Source organism: Populus nigra, chromosome 8, assembly GCF_951802175.1.
Source record: "Populus nigra chromosome 8, ddPopNigr1.1, whole genome shotgun sequence".
In the NCBI taxonomy this organism is placed as follows: domain Eukaryota; kingdom Viridiplantae; phylum Streptophyta; class Magnoliopsida; order Malpighiales; family Salicaceae; genus Populus; species Populus nigra.
The window spans coordinates 2,217,798-2,236,088 of record NC_084859.1 but is presented as its reverse complement, the minus strand read 5'-3'; the positions used below and the strand labels follow the sequence as shown (position 1 = coordinate 2,236,088).

Genomic DNA, 18,291 nt, shown 5'->3' with positions numbered 1-18,291 from the left:
TTAAAAGAAGACCGGTCCTCACTTTTTATAATAATTTTTTTTCAATGAACATTGGATTTCAAGAATACTAGATAATTGTTTTTCAATGTAAAACTATATGGCAAGGTGATGTGAATATGAATCAACTCAAGATAATTTAATTAATACATAATTTAGAATATAAGATCGATAACTTTGTATAAAAAAATAAAAAAAATCACAAAATTCAAAATCTAATAATTTAATATCAAATAATAAAATTGAAAAAAAAATTGGGTCAACTTGACTAACTCACTACACACGAAATGAGATCAAGATTAAAAAAAATAAAATTAGAAAAGAGATTGAAGTTAAATCAATAAAAAAACATTGGAAAAAAAAACTCGAGTCTGTCCAGGCTAACTTTACTAGCTTGAATTCAGGATAACTCCACATAAAAAAAAACTAAAAAAGGTTTCAGGGTCAATAATTTAATGCTAAAGAATGAGAGCAAACAAAAAAATATCAGGAAATAAAACAAGTTAGCACGAGTTAACTTGACAAACCCATTACTTGATATATAAGATCAAGATAACCCTATAAAAAAAACAGAATAAATCACGAAGTTCAAGGCCCAATAACCTAAAGTCAAATAATAAAATTGAAAAATAAATCAATTTATAAAAAATAATCTAAAAAAAACTACACTTAAATCAGATTAATACTTGAAAACAACAATCCAGGTTAAGAAGCCGCGATTAACCCGTAGAAAGCAAAGAAAAAAAATAATAAAACAACATTCTCAATCATAAAAACATAAAAAACCAAATAAATAGATTATAAAAATCAGATCTAATACAAAAATTAAATGAAAAAAAACTTCAAGTTGGTTTTGATGAATATATTTTAAAAAAATCTTAATAAAAAAATTGAATAGCATAAAGAAACTCATCAAAACAAGTGGCTACACTTGTCGCCTTTACAAATTACATGTGGCTCACTTGCCTTCATAGCTAATAATCCTTCCTAATTTTATTAAATTTAAATTTAGTTAAGATTTTTATAATAATATTGGTAATGTATTATGTAAAATATTAATGTCCCTTCAGTATTAATTTTTTTTCCTCCTCTCTTTGATATAATTTCCTCAAACCATTTCACTATTTATTTGAAATGTCATAAAGCTATAGTTATAGTTGCTTTTTAAATATTTTTTATATCAAAATGCATCAAAATGATATTTTTTTATTTTTTTAAAATAATATTTAAGATCAGCACATCAAAACGATTCAAAACAAAAAAAATTAATTTTTAGCAAAAATAGTTTTTGAATTTTTTGAGAATATAGTTTGCATCACGTTCCCAAACGATGCCTTAATAATAACAAGCTTAAGAGATATTTAGAATTTTTATGTCCCTTCAGTATTTAAATTTTTGTTTCTCCTCTCTTCAATATAATTTCCACAAGCCATTTCATTGTTTAATAGAAATGTCATTTAGGCAATATTTAGCACTGTAGTTAGAAAATTTTTTAAAAAAATTTAAATTTTTTTATTTTAAATTAATATATTTTTTAATATTTTCAGATATTTTAATAAGTTAATATTAAAAATAATTTTTAAAAAATAAAAATATATTATTTTAATATAATTTAAAATAAAAAATATTTTTTAAAATAATCAATATCACAATTCTAAAGACAGTCTTAATAATTATAAGCTTAAAAGTTATTTTTACACGGCATTATAACCTGTGCTAATTTTTTTTTATAAGTGCTATTTTTTTTTAAAAAATCCTAAAAAACACAAGACCAAGCAACAGTTGAGTTGAAGTGTTGAACTGTTGAAGTAAAACTCATTGACTAATTTCCTAGACATATAATATGTCTTCTTTCTTTTTTCCTCGAGTAAAGAGACAGACGATGTATAATATGTTCGTCCGTTCACCGGCCGGCGGCGTGCCCCTCTTCTTCTTGTAAAATCAGCCGCAGACGGAAGAAACAGACACCACTAGTGTTAGAGAACGATTCAGAATCTGGGAAGAAAATGGACAGGATATATGAGAAAGTGCGGAATTTAGACGCGTATCCAAAAATAAACGAGGATTTCTACAGCCGTACTCTCTCCGGAGGCCTTATCACTCTCATCTCTTCCGTTCTCATTCTTTTCCTCTTCTTCTCTGAACTCAGTACGTAGCCTATCCACTTCCTTTCAAATATTTTGGTCTTAATCGTTTTGATGATCCCTTTATTTGTTTTTATTTTGAAAGGTTTGTATCTTCATAAGGTTACGGAGACAAAGCTTTTAGTGGATACTTCAAGAGGGCAAAGCCTACGCATCAATGTCCAATTTTTTTTTTTTTTTTTTATGTATTTGATTTCCTTTTTTATTTATTTCGAAAAAAAGGTTTTTCGTTTTGATGAATATATATATTTATATGCAGTTTGATGTCACTTTTCCTGCCATTCGATGTTCGTTGCTCAGTGTGGATGCCATAGATATCAGTGGAGAGCAGCATCTTGATATTGTATGTACCCCAAATAAATAAAGTAAAATGAAATTTGGTTATTTTCCTATTAATTTGGTCCTGATTGCAATTGCAGAGGCATGATATATCTAAGAAAAGGATCAATGCTCATGGCGATGTAATTGAAGTCCGTCAGGAAGGGATTGGTGCTCCGAAGGTCAGTAACCAAAAGAATATAACACAATTTATGCTAAAATAAATTAAGGGATTTCTGTGAATTGCTTAATTTTGACTTGCAATTACATGATAATACATTCTATCAAAGTCATAAAGTTGATTTACATATACAGGGATGAATTTTGATTTAGGACTTGTGTCATTCCACATTTCCCTTTCCCTTTCAAATGCGTTGTATTATTTTTTCAGGTTTTCAATTTTTTCATCCATTGCTCTGTTTTCTTGTAACGTATTCCTTCTTCTTCCTTTTTTTCCCTCTTTGCCTTTACGTTGGCTGTCTGCCTCTGGCCTTCTTTTCATGCAGATTGACAGGCCTTTACAGAGCCATGGTGGCAGGCTTGGACATAATGAGGAATATTGTGGTTCGTGTTTTGGAGGCGAAATGGTATATTGATGTCTGGTACTCCTTATTTTGTCATTTCATATGGAAACTCTTAAAATTATAGCCTAGGTATTTGTACAAATGTGCGAATATGAAACAAAAGAGTTTCTAGCTTTTTTTTTTTTTTGACTATATAGGAAATCAGTTATCTAGACTGAAAGAGATCATAATTATATGTTTTTTTTTTTTTGAAAAAGTTACAGGTGTTGTTAGGAAAGTAATGAATAAGATAAAGTATAATGACGAGGAAACTGAAAAAGGCTAAGGTTTTCTTTGTTATGAACATTGCATTTCTGACCTAAACTAGAGCCAGAGGATCTGCTGTCATCAATTTTTCTGGTCCATAGGAGTTTCATAGCAGGGTGTTTTTCAAACATCGCAATCTTGACCACCAAAATCATCAATCCAATCTCTATAATGTAACGTTGAGCGTGTACTTCTCAGAAGGATCAAATTCTGTTAGCCATTGTCATCCTTTGCTAGTGATTGTAATTGTGAAATGAAAGACAGGGAAATCAAGTAGAAGAAATGATAAAGGAGGAGGAGCTGACCACTGTAGCTTGGGTGGTATGCTTAGCAAAAGGTGTGGCTGATGGAATAAAAGGGAGTAGAAGAAGGGTTTAGGCAGGGCTAGCTTGACTGCTAGCTCTGCTTGGGTTTGCCCTGTTAATCATTGGGTCAGGTTGGGTTTGCATTTTAATTTGTTGGTTAGCTGAGTTAGGCTTCTTTTGGTTTATTATTTGGAATTGGGCCATACTTTACGTGTCTCATTAGTTTTTTTGGTCTAGCTGAGCTATGTGCTAATGTTGGTTTTGGTACATTGTTTAGAGAAGAAGAACAAAGAAAATATGGACCACTAATTTTATTTTTCTCGTTCACATATGCTAATTGTTAGTGTTTTTTGCCCCATTATAGAAATTATATGAGATAAAGCTTCTCATAATAATAAAAAAAGGGGGCATTCATGTTTCTGTATGGATTTAAATGACTCATGGCATCTTAATGTTACAGGAAGAATCTGAACAAAAGCTTCCTACAACCTTGGCTGTAGCAAATCATATCTCCCAACATGAGGCGATCTCATAGAGAACTATGTGTTGGGTAGCATGTAGCATTTATTTTTTCACAAATAGTTAGGGAATCAAAATCCTTGCTGTATATAAAAAATGATAAGGTTCCATTTTTAACAGCCATTAACGAGGAGCCTAAAGGTACATAGTGGCAAGATAGGAGATTTTTACTGACCCAAAATTTATGAAGTAATTAATGGTATGTACATGTGGTGGCCTGAGAGGTTGCCACATATTGTGGGCAATAGGAATTCCTACAGCCAAGGGTTGCAGGTTGCTTTTTGTTCTTAAAAGTTTATTATGCAACCAAAGCACGTGCTTCAAAGCATGCTGCAACATGAAGCTGCAACTAAATGAGCCTGCCCTTCCCAATCCCATGGACCAATCTACATTTCGAAGATTGGCTCTTATTTCTGTTTTTCTGTAGATTATTAATCAATCTCTCTCCTGCAGTCAGTTGATGATTGTTGCAACACATGCGAAGAAGTTCGTGAAGCATATAGGAGAAAAGGGTGGGCAATGACAAATATGGATCTGATTGACCAAGTAAGTTCTCTTGTATTTTACTTCAGACAATCTTCACACAGATTATATGCTATTTCTTAGCAAGGCACAAAAAGAAGCTTAATATTGTGGTTGCTGGTGTTTCCCTTTGAACATCTCATGGAGGTATTCTACTTACCTTGATGATGTGACTTCTCCCTTGTATTTTATTCCTTATGTGATTCTAGAATTTTGCTCATCTACCATTATAAAGTGCATCATCACTTGCATAAAGAGTCGTAGATTCACCAGGAATTTCATCCTGGCATAATGAAGTAGATTTGTTTGTACAATAACAGCAAGAATTACACGAACTAATTTCTTCCAAATTTGTTAAGGGGTGCTGATGTGAGACATGGAGGAAATGAAATAAGAGAGAAGTGGATCAGAAGGAATCATGAATAATATTGTAGATGGAAGAAAAGTTTCACTATGCTCAATGCTCTTTATTCTTTCATCAAAAGCTACTGTTCTAAAACAAATAATAGGAACCCATGTACACACCAAGAATATAGAATGAATAGGAATAGGAATTCCTATGTAGGAAAATTAAGTTCAATAATTGCCAAATAGGAAAGACTGAGATTACTTTTAATAGGAAACTGTGTGTATCCACATTTGGCATGAATTATATGATGAGCCATCTCTATTCCTTGGTATTTTGTTGTCGGTCTGGTGACTTCTAACGAACTCTAGTTAGCACCTTTGAATGATGGGCTCTTTGTGCTACAAATGTAGTGAAGGCAACTCAAACATACCACTAAGCTGTAGTTTTCATTAGTTTAATTTTGAAGTTGGCTTTACTTCTCTTTTGATGCTGGCCTGGCTTAATGTCATGGCCTGAACAGCGGTAGTTTGTCACAACACAGACTTTATAAGTAAAGCTAATGGGTTCAGAAGCATTAATATGGGTATTAATTTACCCGTTGGGAGAGCAAAATTCCCAATTAATATATTCTAGTTTAAAACTTTAAATAAGCCAAGCATTTAAAACTATTGATTTAACCTTTAAATGACCAGAATGACCTTCATTTGTAGTGATTTACAAGTATAATTGCATGGCCACTCATGGAAAACATAAAGCAAAGTTACCTTTTGTACCAAAAAGAAAATCGTTACTTTTGAATTTTATGAGAGAGACTCAGCGTTAAAAAATGGTTTTAGTTGCAGAAGAAATTTAAAAATTACATTTCAAACCTGTTTTTACTGGTTTTATCATCATTATACACTTACATTCTACTAATGGAATAAAAAATAATAAATTATTTTAAATGATGATTAATATTTATCAAAGCATAGTTTCTATTAAAAAAAATGTAAGATATTCATTAGTGCTGAACAACTCCAACACTAATATTTTGTTTGTATTTTTTGAAATCAAGATGAAATGAGGGTTAGATCATTTCATTTTCTATAACAATGTGAGATGTTCTTAACCAGTATGGAACAATAATATAAAGAAGAAGGTTCCTAGAAATGTAATAACATGATACAAGTGGTTTCTTTAGAATTTATTCTCTTATATTTCTGATATCAAGGTTAATTAATCTAGGGTTGTGATTATCATGTGACTTCTTAAAGTCTTTCCTTTGGAGGCCAAGTAATTTTACTTGGAGACCAAGACCAGGCATCCTTTCTACTAGGATCTAGGGTTTTAGCCAGTATAAATAGGCTGCTAGGTTATTCTAAAAGTAGTTTTTAGTTATTTTTATCCATCTGTTCAGGTTTTAGAGGTTTCTTATGAACCTTAAATCCTAATTATCTTGTTCCAACTTCAATTTATCCCACAGTGTGTCATTACAGAGGAATTTCCTATCATGTTTTTTGAAGATTGACAGTATCAGTTTATAATTTATTTGTCAAAATAATTATATCTATCATTTATGCCACCCTATTACTGCCCTTCAAATTATCGTATAAGTTTTTTGTTTTATTTTATTATGAAGTTGAAATTATTTCATACGTGAAAAAATTAGATACTAGAACCTTTTGAGATTATCAGATATTTGGCGCGTGAACTTTTCAATTTTTTCTATTTGAGTGCCCATTATTTTTACCTTTTGAATTTGTGAACTCTTAATTTTTTTCAAATCAATGCTCCAGTTAGGTTCCATCAAATATATGATGTGGTTAAATTGACATGTGGCATGCTGACATTTACATCAATATTGCATGGACAATTCTCTTTATCTCTAATTGAGGGTTTGTACTTTCAGAAAATTACCAATCGAGCGCATTTGTTAGAATTAATTAGCCAACTGTTTATGTGTCCTGTCAGCTGTTCAATTGACATCATTATGTGGATCATAATCAACTAGGTGAGTGACTCATAGTATTTGAATAATATATATGAATGGGTCAAGGTATTCCAATTGATGTGCACAAATATTTAAGATTCACTCTCTTTTTATTGATATCATAATATTATTCCCCAAATGTGTTTCATGTCATGGAGCTCTCCCTAATAAGTGGCTTGTGTTGTTTGGTTAGTATCCTTTTGAATTCAGTGGAGATGTTCTAATTGATTTGAATATATAATACATGCTCACAATTCATTCTGTCCGTATTGTAGTGTTTTTATGCTGTTGTAGAAATAACTATTAAGTCCAAAACAATTAAATTCCTAGGGAAAAATCTCAAGCTAGAGAGGTAGCAGTGCTTGTGGTGTAGAACCACCCATAAGATTACAAAACTGAGAACCAATTATCTAGAAGAAAACTCAATTTTTAATTCTGATATCAATATTCAACGTATAAATTCAATGCTTCCTAGATTGCATATTCATTTGTAAATGGATGCATCTATTTATTAGTTATAAGCTATAGCCATATCCATCTGGGTGTGAAATTAAATGCACATGCACATTCTATTAACAGTTGCTAGTTTTTGACTTCTGTTTGTATCGATTGTCTAGCTGCTTAGCCTGAGAAATTTTTGTATTGAGTTTTGTGTTCTGATGTTTCATCAGTACAATTTTCTTTCAGTGCAAACGTGAAGGCTTTATCCAAATGATAAAAGACGAAGAAGGTGAAGGATGTAATATTAATGGATCCTTGGAAGTTAACAGAGTTGCTGGGAGTTTTCAATTTGCTCCTTGGAAAAGCTTCCATCAATCAAATTTTCTGATACAGGATTTGCTGGATTTGCAAAAGGATAGTTATAATGTAAGACATGTCTTGGTAGCAACGTATATCAAAGATAAAGTTAGGGTTCTCAAGCCTTAAAATTACATACGAAACTCTAGAAAAACTTGAGAAAATTATCTGGTATTTTTATTGAAATTTGAATAATGTTTTTGATCCCCATAAAATAAACTAGACATCCTTATTTATATTAATATTAAATTCCATTATAGATAAGAATTTCTAATTAAAACTTACCTAATTAATAAAATCCATTTAGCATTAAAATCTATTTAGCATTAGAATTCCTAAATAGTAAAATGCTAATTAAATTAAAAGTTCTAAATTAAGTAGGAAATAAATAATTAAAATCCAAAATTAACTAGAAAATAATTAAAACAGGAAAATAGCAACTTCATGCTTTAATCTGGTCTATAAACTCCTGGGATTTTGTTCCTCGTCAGTTTCCTCCATTTTAGAAAAACTCATTCTCAACTTAAGCTCAATATCTAGAAGGTACTCATAAAGATCAACAACAATGAAGGTTTTTTTGATATGCCCATGCTATCCAGAAGATCAATAACATAAGCATAGATCAATAACATAAGCATTGTCATTGATTTTCTTTAGCACCTTGTATGGACCATACTTCTTCATCTTTAGTTTATTATAGGTGTCTATTGAAAATCTCTCCTTGTGCAAGAAAACCATGACCATTTCTCCTTCTTGAAACAATTTAACTTGTTTATGCTTATTTGATGCTTGCTTATTTTTGTTAGCTACTTCTTATAGTTTTCTCTTGACCTTTTGATGCACAACTTGCACCTCTTCAGCCAAATTCCTTGCTGACTTGCTAAATCTAGTAGCTTTAGGCAATGAATGTAGATCGTGTACATGATTTGGAGGCTTCACGTACACAATCTCAAATGGTGTCTTGCTAGTAGCACTATGCTTGGAACTGCTGTAAGCAAATTCTGCTTGACCCAATGCAATACTCCACTGTTTAGGCTTGTCTCCACAAATGCTACAAATCAAATTGCCTAAAGTTCTATTTAGAGACTATTTGGCCATCAGTTTGTGGATGAACAGTGCTACTAAACTTCAAAGAGGAATTAAACATCTTCGATAAAGTTAGCCAAAAGTGACCAAGGAGCCTGATATCTCTATCATATGTAATGGATTTTGGAACACCATGCAACCTCATTATTTGTTTGAAAAATAGCCTAGCAATACTAATCGCATTCGTAGTTTTCTTACAAGTAATAAAGTGTGTCATCTATGAATATCTATCCACAACAACAAAAACATAATTCATTCCTTGTCGAGTTTGTGGAAGGCCTAACCCAAAATCCATGGAAATATCTTCTCAGATATGTTTATGTATAGGTAGAGACATGTATAAACCAGTGTTTTGTGAGTGCCCCTTAGCTGCTTGACAAGTAAAACAATGTCAGACAAATTTGTTTGCATCACGCTTGAGCTGAGGCCATTAATACTTATTCTCCAAAGCTGACACTATTTTATCTCTTCCTCCATGACACTTTAATTCGCCACCATGCTGGTTTCAAAACAATTTCTCACATAGGAATGTGCGAGAGATACACAATTGATTACTTTTCATTAAGTAATCATCATGTATACTGAAATCTTCACCAGCTCGACCATTAGAACACTTCTCCCATATCTTCTAAAATTAACATCTTTAGTGTATAGTTCTTTCAGACACTCAAAACCCAAAATCTCGCTATGAAAAGTGATTAGTAGGGAAACTCGCCTACTTAATGTGTTGGCCATTTTGTTTTTAACTCCGAATTTGTGCTTCAAAATGAAACTGAACTTTTGAAGGAATGTAATCCATCTAGCCATCATATCTGCATTGATTTTCTTTTGACTATTCAGAGACTTCAAAGCTTAATGATCTTAATATAAGATAAAATCTCTATTAATCAAATAATGCTCCTAAATTTTCCAAGCCCTTACCACAACATGGAGTTCTTTATCATAGATAGTTCATTTCAAGTGAGCTTCATTCAACTTCTCACTAAAAAAGGCTACAAGACGTTTCTCCTAGGGAAAAAAACTCCTTCAATACCTACTCTGCAAGCATCACATTCAACTTCAAACAACTTGTCAAAATTGGGTAAAGCACTCACTAGAGCATTGCATAACTTTTCTTTTATTAAGGCAAAACTCAATTCTTCTTCCTCACCCCACTTAAACTTTTCCTTCTTCAAACATTCGGTGATTAGTGCCACAATACTACTAAAATTTCGAATAATTCTCATATAAAAAATAACCAAGCCATGAAAACTCTGCACATTACTAAATGTCTTGGGTGCGGGCTAATTATGAATTGCCCTCACTTTCTCCTCGTCAACTTCAACTCTAGTAGCTCCTACTACAAAACCCAAGGATAGCAACTTTCTAGTCATAAAGCTACACTTCTTCAAATTTTAATACAACTTGTTTTTTAGCAACACCTTCATAACACTCCTTAAGTGCTGAATATGATCAGTTTTATTATGACTGAATACAAGGATATCATTAAAATAAACCACAACAAGTTTATTTATGAAAGGTTGCAAAACTTGATTCATCAATTTTGTGAATGTGCTCGGTGCATTCATTAACCTAAATGACATGACTAACCACTCATATAACTCATTTTTTGTCTTGAAAGTCGTTTTCCATTTATCCCCTGGTTGTATCTGAATCTGATGGTACTCACTTCTCAAGTCAATTTTTGAAAAGATTGTTGCGCCAAACAACTGATCTAGCATGTCATCTAATCATGGAATTGGAAACCTAAATCCCACAGTGATTTCATTGATGGCACGACTATCAATACACATGCACCAACTACCATCTTTCTTTGGTATTAGTAAAGCAGGAACAACACATGGACTTAAGCTCTCTTGAATCATTCTTTTCTTCAGCAATTCTTCTATTTTCTCCCTCGAGATCTCCCTCTCATTTGGTCTCATTTTGTAATGAGTTAAATTCGAAAGACTACCCCCTGTTATCAAGTCAAACTGGTGTTAAATATCACGAATAGGTGGTAACTCATCCGGTAGTTCATCTGGAATAACTCTCAGAAACTCCTGTAATAGAGGCTTAACAGCTTCAGGAACCTTAACTGCCTTGTCAGCTTCTTCGGACAACAATAAGGACTTCACAATTAAAAGATGTATTTTCTTCGTCTTCTTTAAATCTGTTTCAATTTCTAACAAAGATTGGGTAATAGTAAGGAATGCATTTCCTCCAGCCTTTCGGGCTTTTGGTTGGAATTCCTCTTTAAAGGCATCGAAGTAAAATGAATCCCATCCTTAACAAACCTATAGATGCCCCATTTACATCATATTGCCATGGCTTACTAAACATCAAATTACAAGCATTCATGTCAACTATATCATGATAAACTTTATCCTTATACTTGCTTATGAAAAAAAAAACGTTACATCTTTTCATTATTGTTATTTTTGTTACCTTTTTAATCCAACTTATATTGTAAGGTTCAGAATGTTTCTCAATATTCAAACCTGATTTAATAGTGGTTTCTCTACCATTAATATTCTCGCAGCTACCTCTATTGATAATAAGGTCAAAAGCTATTGGTTATGCACCTCGCACGAAAAAGCTTGTGTTGTTGTGTCTTAGCTTTTGGTGTGAGAAGTAATCGTCTCACAACATAGGCTTGACCATCATCATCTTCATATTCACCCTCACCATTAGGTTCATAACACTCCTCCGAACACAATTTTGTACCTTCTCTACATTCTTCATCCTCACGTTCAACAACATTCACAGGTTTGGATCCTTGCCCTTCCTGATTGCATCTATAACACTTTATTGGAGGCAAATTGATATGAGGATTATCTCTTTTCTGGTTATCTCTAGAATTGCTTGGGGTCTATTTTTATCATAGCTAGAGCCAAAAATAGCGTGCTTGGATTGACTATTTGTCTGTGGTAGCTTACCTTTCTCAGTAGGTGTAAGTCGAGGCTTTATGGCAAAAACCCTCCCTAGATAATCAAATCTCGTATTGGTTCTATTCTACATTAACATTTCTGCTCTTAAAGCCATATTTCATCCGTTGATAACATTTAGTAGCATTTGAAGCCCAATTCTCTCTAATGGCAAGTTTCAGTCTCTTTACATACCTAGCAACTTGTTGCTCATCAGTTTCATGCAAATTATTTCATTTAGTTAGGTGTAAAAATTACGTTGTATATTCATGCATGGTTCAAGAATCTTGGGAACACCTCTAATACTTATGGAATAGAAGTTGATCATAATCAAGGGGCGAAAATCTACCTCTCAACAACTGCTTCATTTGTTCCCAAGTCCCAATAGGTATTCTACCTTCGCACCTCCTAGTTTTCAATAGCCTATCCCACTAGACTAGGGCCCCATGCTTCAATATAAACCCTATAATTTTTACCATCCTTGAATTTGAAATTCCTGTATGCTTATAAAATAGATCATATTCAGCTAACCAATTAAGGAACTCCTCTACTCCTATATCATCACCAAAAGAAGAAATCTCAACCTTCATACGGTAATCTTGATTATACTTATTATTTCAAACAACATCACCTCGATCTTCTTCATTAGATGAGCACTCATTGTCATACTGACCACGAGAATTTGCACGAACCGGTTCAGGAACAGGCTGGCCGCGAGCGTCATCCCCGCGAATGCTTGGTTGTAAGGTCATCAACTCTGTTATTGATGTTACCAAGCCCGGTTTGCATTCACCTCTTTAAAGCCACTATTGCTACTGAATAGCGATTTAGCTGATCTCAAACAGCTTGCATCCCCTAATCGCTATCATTGAGATGGTTGCCACCAAATGCTCCACGATTCTCTTCATAGTTTGCCATCGAATCGAATGTTGACATGTTCTGATACCACATGATGCAACGTATAGCGAAGATAAAACTATGGTTCTAAAACCTTAAAGTTATAGACCAAACCATGGAGAATTCTAAAGAAAATTGTCTAGTATTTTTATTGACATTTGAATAGTAGTTTTGATCCTCATAAAATAAATTAGACATTCCTGTTTATATTAGTACTAAAATCCTTTATAGAAAAATGATTCCTAATTAAAATTTACTTAATTAATAGACTCCATCTAGCATTAGGATTTCTAAATAGTAAAATACTAATTAAATTGAAATTTCTAAACTAAGTAGAAAACAAATAATTAAAATCCAAAATTAACTAGGAAAATAATTAAAACAGGAAAATAGTAATTTTATGCTTTAATATGGTCTATAAACTCATGGGATAATTATTCTACGTCACTAAAATACTTCAGTTATGAATTTTTTTTTCTTGTGGAATTTTGTAAAATAACCTTTCTCCTACACTTTTTTTCCTTGTATGAAATTTCAATTAGGTAATGTCACTATCATGTAACTTTTCTCCTTTAGTTTTTTATTTAGATGAAATCTCATTATGTTAAATTCATTTTAAACATTTTGGACCATGATACAGATAAGTCATAGGATCAGTAGACTGGCTTTCGGTGACTACTTTCCAGGCGTGGTAAACCCCCTTGCTGGGTAATTTTCTCTTTCCTTTCTTGCACAGCTACACACACCTATAAAAGTTATTGCTCTTCCGGGCATATTTGCTTTATTAGTTGAAATGTTCTGTGTGTGTTTGAGTGACTGATAGCCTCACTTGTGTTGAAAATAGATACTAGTGATTTATCAATTGTCATGTTTAGATACTTGTGATTTATTTTTTGTCAAGTCAAGTTTCCTTTCTATTTTGGATGTTTCCTGTTTGTTAATTTCATCTTCCCACCCCTTCCCTCCCATTTTTTTATGCCTTTTTGTCTTAATAGTTTTAATCTATTGCCTTGTTCAGGATACAATTGATGCATGACACACCAAATGGCGTGCAGCAGTTTTTCATTAAGGTTGGTATTGTTAATGCCAAGGCATTATTCTGACTCTACATGCTTACACTGAGTCCTGTCCAATGTTAAAAGAATCAATGTTTTTGATTGAGAATTCCATCCAAAGTTGTGCATTCCTCTAGTTTTATTGCTTAAATCCAAGAATGTAAAAAATATTGCATGAGAATTTTTCAGTTGTCTTCCACCTTTTCTGGTTAATTCTGTTTTTTGGTACCTTGTACCCATTAATTGTGAGGATTTCTAGACATTTGCTGTCTTTTTCGTTCATAGGCTATTAGCATACGAGAGCAATGCATTCTGACTGTTCATGGAAGATTACTGGATATATGTATAATATATTTGCAACAGTTTTGAAGTTTGGATAACGTGAACAACCAGTTTTGCCTTTAACAATGTCATGTTAGCATCATTATCTTAAATGTAGCTGGCAATGTTTCAATAGAATTACTGTTTTAACTTTGCAGGTGGTCCCTACAATATACACTGATATTCGAGGCCGCACTGTGCATTCGAATCAGGTATTACTAAAAATCTAAAGATCACGAATATGTTCCTTTTGGCTTATTCCTGTCATCATGTGCTGAAGTAGCATGGCTGTCTTGCAGTACTCTGTTACAGAGCATTTCAAGAAATCAGAATTGACACCCCATGATTCTCTTCCTGGAGTTTACTTCTTCTATGACTTTTCTCCAATTAAGGTGTGTTCCTTCTTGCATATAATATAATCTTGTTGAGCATCTATCTGGAGTCTTTCATTATTATGTTGGTGCAGCAATTGTTACTTTTGAAAAGCTTCCATGTTGTTGACTGTTGTTATTTAAACAATGTCGTTTGTTTTTCACTGTTTATATGTTCCATATATTTTAACCATGTACAAAATGAAGTTATTTTGTTGGATTTTAGAAAGTTCTTTAGGAACTTGCCCGGTGAATAAATATAATAGAAGTGCTTGGGGGGAAAAGTGGTACAAAAAATAAATAACAGTGATCTACTTGTTTCAAATCTTTTGATCGTCAGTACACAAAATGGTGCTATAACAAGCAGCCACTTGGTGTTGCTTATCATTTGCTATCTATTGAACTTTTTGCATTTTGCAGGTGATATTCAAAGAGGAGCACATTTCATTTTTACACTTCATGACAAGTGTTTGTGCTATAATCGGAGGTAGTTTCTCTGTCCTTTGCTCTCCACAACCCCCTGCCCTTGAAAGCTTACAATTTTTTTATCAGAACATGCATGCATGTGCTGTTTAAACCTTATCTTGAAAATGTGCTCTTGTTATTCATCATTATAGTGTTTATTTTGGCAGCTTTGACGTGACTCATTATGGTGTTAATTGTTAGCTTTGAATTGTGATAGGGTAGCGCTGTTCTTGACTTGACCTTTCTGGCAACTCTGGAACATATTCAAACTTGTATAGGTCTATTTAAATTAAGGTGAATCTTAGGAATATTCTGCATGGTAAATGCATTAGGCTTGCAATTTGTACCAACAGGCAGAATTAGTTACACAACAGATTTTTCCTTTGAAGGTGGCAACTCCACTAAAAATAAATAACAAGCGCAGAAGATTTACAGTGGTTTAGCAGTTGTCTGCACAAAAACTTCAGTAATCGAAATTAGCGATTGTATACACAAAAACTCAGTAATCCAAATTATTACAATCACTGAAAGATTTGCCCCAGAAAATCTCTCAACCACATCTCACTAGTAAGCCCAAAATCCAATTACACCCTGAGAAAGTTCTCACAACAAAAACTACTCAAATTTATGAAACAATGTCTCCATTAAGGAGAAAAACAAAAATTCTACCAAAAAAACCGTCCAAGAAAATCTCTCAAATATGACTCAAAAAGCCACACCAAAATTACTTTTGAACTCATGATTCTATCGTCAGTTTATAGAAGGAGCACAAACCTACTTGTACAATACTCGAAAAGGAATCCTAAACTTAATAAAACAAATGCTATTTTAAACAAAGATTTTTCTCGATAGGAAATCTTTAACCCATTAGGAATTTGATACATAGTTCCAAAAGAGGACTGGAAAATCAGGAGAGTTGAGTAACTTTTGAGCCACTCCCCTTGCTTCTGTTTTTGAATCTAAATTACCTCTTGAAATTTCCGGATTATACCTATGGTCTCCAAGCTCTCGTACATTCTTCCCAGATAAAAGGTTATATGATGCTATAATGTTTGTAAGGTAACCATTTGTTGTACCTGATCATCATATAAATGCTTAACCACAAAAAAATATGTTTCATATTAAGCATAAAAACTTGCTGATATAAAACAAAGTGAAGTAGAAACCAAACAACAAAAACCAAAGAGAACCTAATCCCTGGAACCTCAATTTAATTTACCAATCATGCATGTGTAGATCTCGTTGCAGTAGAAGGCAACTTCTTCTAAATAGGAAGTAACACCCCGTGAGCTGTTGGAAAAGCTGCTAAATATGAAATAGAAGTATGAAAGTAAGTAGAGAAAGTGACTTGAATAATCACATAAAATTGAAAAAAAAAAAAGTTTATCTTATATGTCCTTCAATGTCTTAACTGGTCCTGGTAAGAAGCGGAGAAACTAGCTTTTGAAATTCTTTTGCTTCCCTAACCTTACTAGGGAATTGATGCCAAAGTCACCCTTTGCACCAGGGGAAACCATAAAGGGCTTTACTTTTGCTAAATTGTATTGTACACAGGATGGAACAAATGATTAGTTTGTGCTTCTGCCAGAGAAGATGGTTTCAAGTTGGTGGATCCTGAGATTCCCATGCCGGGTTTCTCTTTAGGGTTTTGGTCCAAAGTGATAGCGCCTAGTTAGTTAAGATTAGGAAAGTCATGTTTAATGCTTAAATTAGGAAACAACATGTTCTATTGTCTTGGTTAAAATAACAGGAAATTGCTATTTCCTAAGCAGAAATTCTCGACTAATTGCACATTTGTGAGCGTAATTTGTCCACTTAAAATAACAGGAAATTGCATAATGTGTTGGCTACATGGATATTTTTGTCCATTCTGTTATGTTTTTGCTCTGTTTGTCCTCCTTTTTGATCTTATTTCAATCCAATCAATTTCGATTACCAATGCTTCTAAGCATTCTTATCTCTGCTTTAGCTCAATTTGCAATACGAGCAAACACTGGTAACTTGATTTATAGTGTTTACAGGCTTTCTTTTACAATTGAAACACTCAAAATGCTTACAAATTAGGAACTGGAGAACTCTTATTACAACAATATTTTGTTATCACAGATTTAGTTTTAGGTTTGGAAATATTTTAGCGAATATGAAATTAGATATGGTTTTGTCCATTGTTAAGCCATTCACTTGGCTGCCTTAGCTTCAGGTTCCAGATCCATTACAGCTGTACGTCATGATTTGGATCAACAAGATGCAAAACATAGCAAAACATAACGTGGAAGCTCACAAGTAATGAAATTGCAAGCATCTCCAAAAGGAAAATTATGCATATCTATGGAAAATATACTTGCAAAATACTAAATACGAGAAGTGTATTTTTGCATGCATGTCAATCAAAACAACCTCAACAAGCACTCCTAAGCACACTAAAACCTGAAATACCAATTCAACTAAGCCTGTTGTAAAGTAGTTGTACAAGTCAAGGTATCATATCTACACCAGAAATTGTACCGTGAGCCTTACATACATCAGACTTGTAACGCTGGTTTAGCCTGCAATATGGCAGTACTGAAGTTTGACATGGAAAACCAGTAATACCTAGCAGTAAATTATTTCAATAACTTTTAACTTCTATTTCAGTATTTCTGTGGCGCCTAATTGAGAATTAGTTTACTCTATTTGCCTTCTTGTGTAATATATTATTTAACCTTTTACAAGAATGATAATATGATATCATTGGATCTTATATTCTTCCTGCATAAGCATCTCTCTTTCTTCTTTTTTATTTGAAATGATTAATATAGTGTTAACCCCTGTAGGTATTTTCACAATTGCGGGAATAATCGATTCCTTCATATATTATGGTCAAAGAGCAATCACGAAGAAAGTGGGAATTGGCAAATTCAGCTGATGTTGTTAGTGGCTATCTGTGACATTTTCAGGTTTTTTCTTTGTTTTAGATTTGTAATATTTCTGCCAATCTGGTTATTCACTCAAAAAGTTGTCTTCTTGAGTCAAGGGAAGTTCTTTTTTTTTTTTGCCTTCACAAACCTGATGTTTTAGGCTGTAAATGTTACACAATATGCATGCTAAGCCCAGAGCTGAAGGCAAAGAGCACACATTCAACTGCAGCTTAATTGATTGATGCTTTGTTACACATGCTTTAGATAGCTTGTACGACGTGAACAATGGATAGCTGAGACTTTCTTTTTTGTAGAATATCATAAAGCTCTCTCTCTCTCTCTCTCTCTGAAGTGTTGCCGGCTAGTTTCATTCGGATTGCCAGAGGGGAGAGCTAAATTTGGAGCAAGACCGTGCACAAGAAATTATTATGGTATTTTATTCTTGTCCTTTATCTGGAGAATTCAGATGAGAACAGTTTACCATTTGTCATGCATTCACAAAGTGATGGGATTCACCAGCTCCTTCATTCGCTGTGGGAGGA

The 18,291-nt window shown here is 33.1% G+C and overlaps 1 protein-coding gene across 3 annotated transcripts; it reads left to right on the top strand.

Moving 5' to 3' along the window:
- Positions 1 to 1,784: 1,784 nt before the first annotated feature.
- Positions 1,785 to 18,210, top strand: LOC133702128 (uncharacterized). Of its 3 annotated transcripts, XM_062126353.1 has the most exons (14): positions 1,787 to 2,145; positions 2,227 to 2,300; positions 2,401 to 2,484; positions 2,561 to 2,641; positions 2,966 to 3,046; positions 4,567 to 4,659; positions 7,641 to 7,820; positions 13,281 to 13,348; positions 13,659 to 13,710; positions 14,175 to 14,228; positions 14,316 to 14,408; positions 14,808 to 14,874; positions 17,666 to 17,761; positions 18,064 to 18,210. In XM_062126353.1, the coding sequence occupies exons 1-13, from the start codon at positions 2,004 to 2,006 to the stop codon at positions 17,755 to 17,757; spliced, it is 1,161 nt and encodes a 386-aa protein (XP_061982337.1). In that variant the 5' UTR covers positions 1,787 to 2,003; the 3' UTR covers positions 17,758 to 17,761; positions 18,064 to 18,210. The 3 variants fall into 3 exon arrangements, with proteins under 3 accessions (XP_061982338.1, XP_061982337.1, XP_061982336.1); XM_062126352.1 differs by lacking the exon at positions 18,064 to 18,210 and having other exon boundaries at positions 17,666 to 18,003; XM_062126354.1 differs by lacking the exons at positions 7,641 to 7,820; positions 18,064 to 18,210 and having other exon boundaries at positions 1,785 to 2,145; positions 17,666 to 18,003.
- Positions 18,211 to 18,291: the final 81 nt, after the last annotated feature.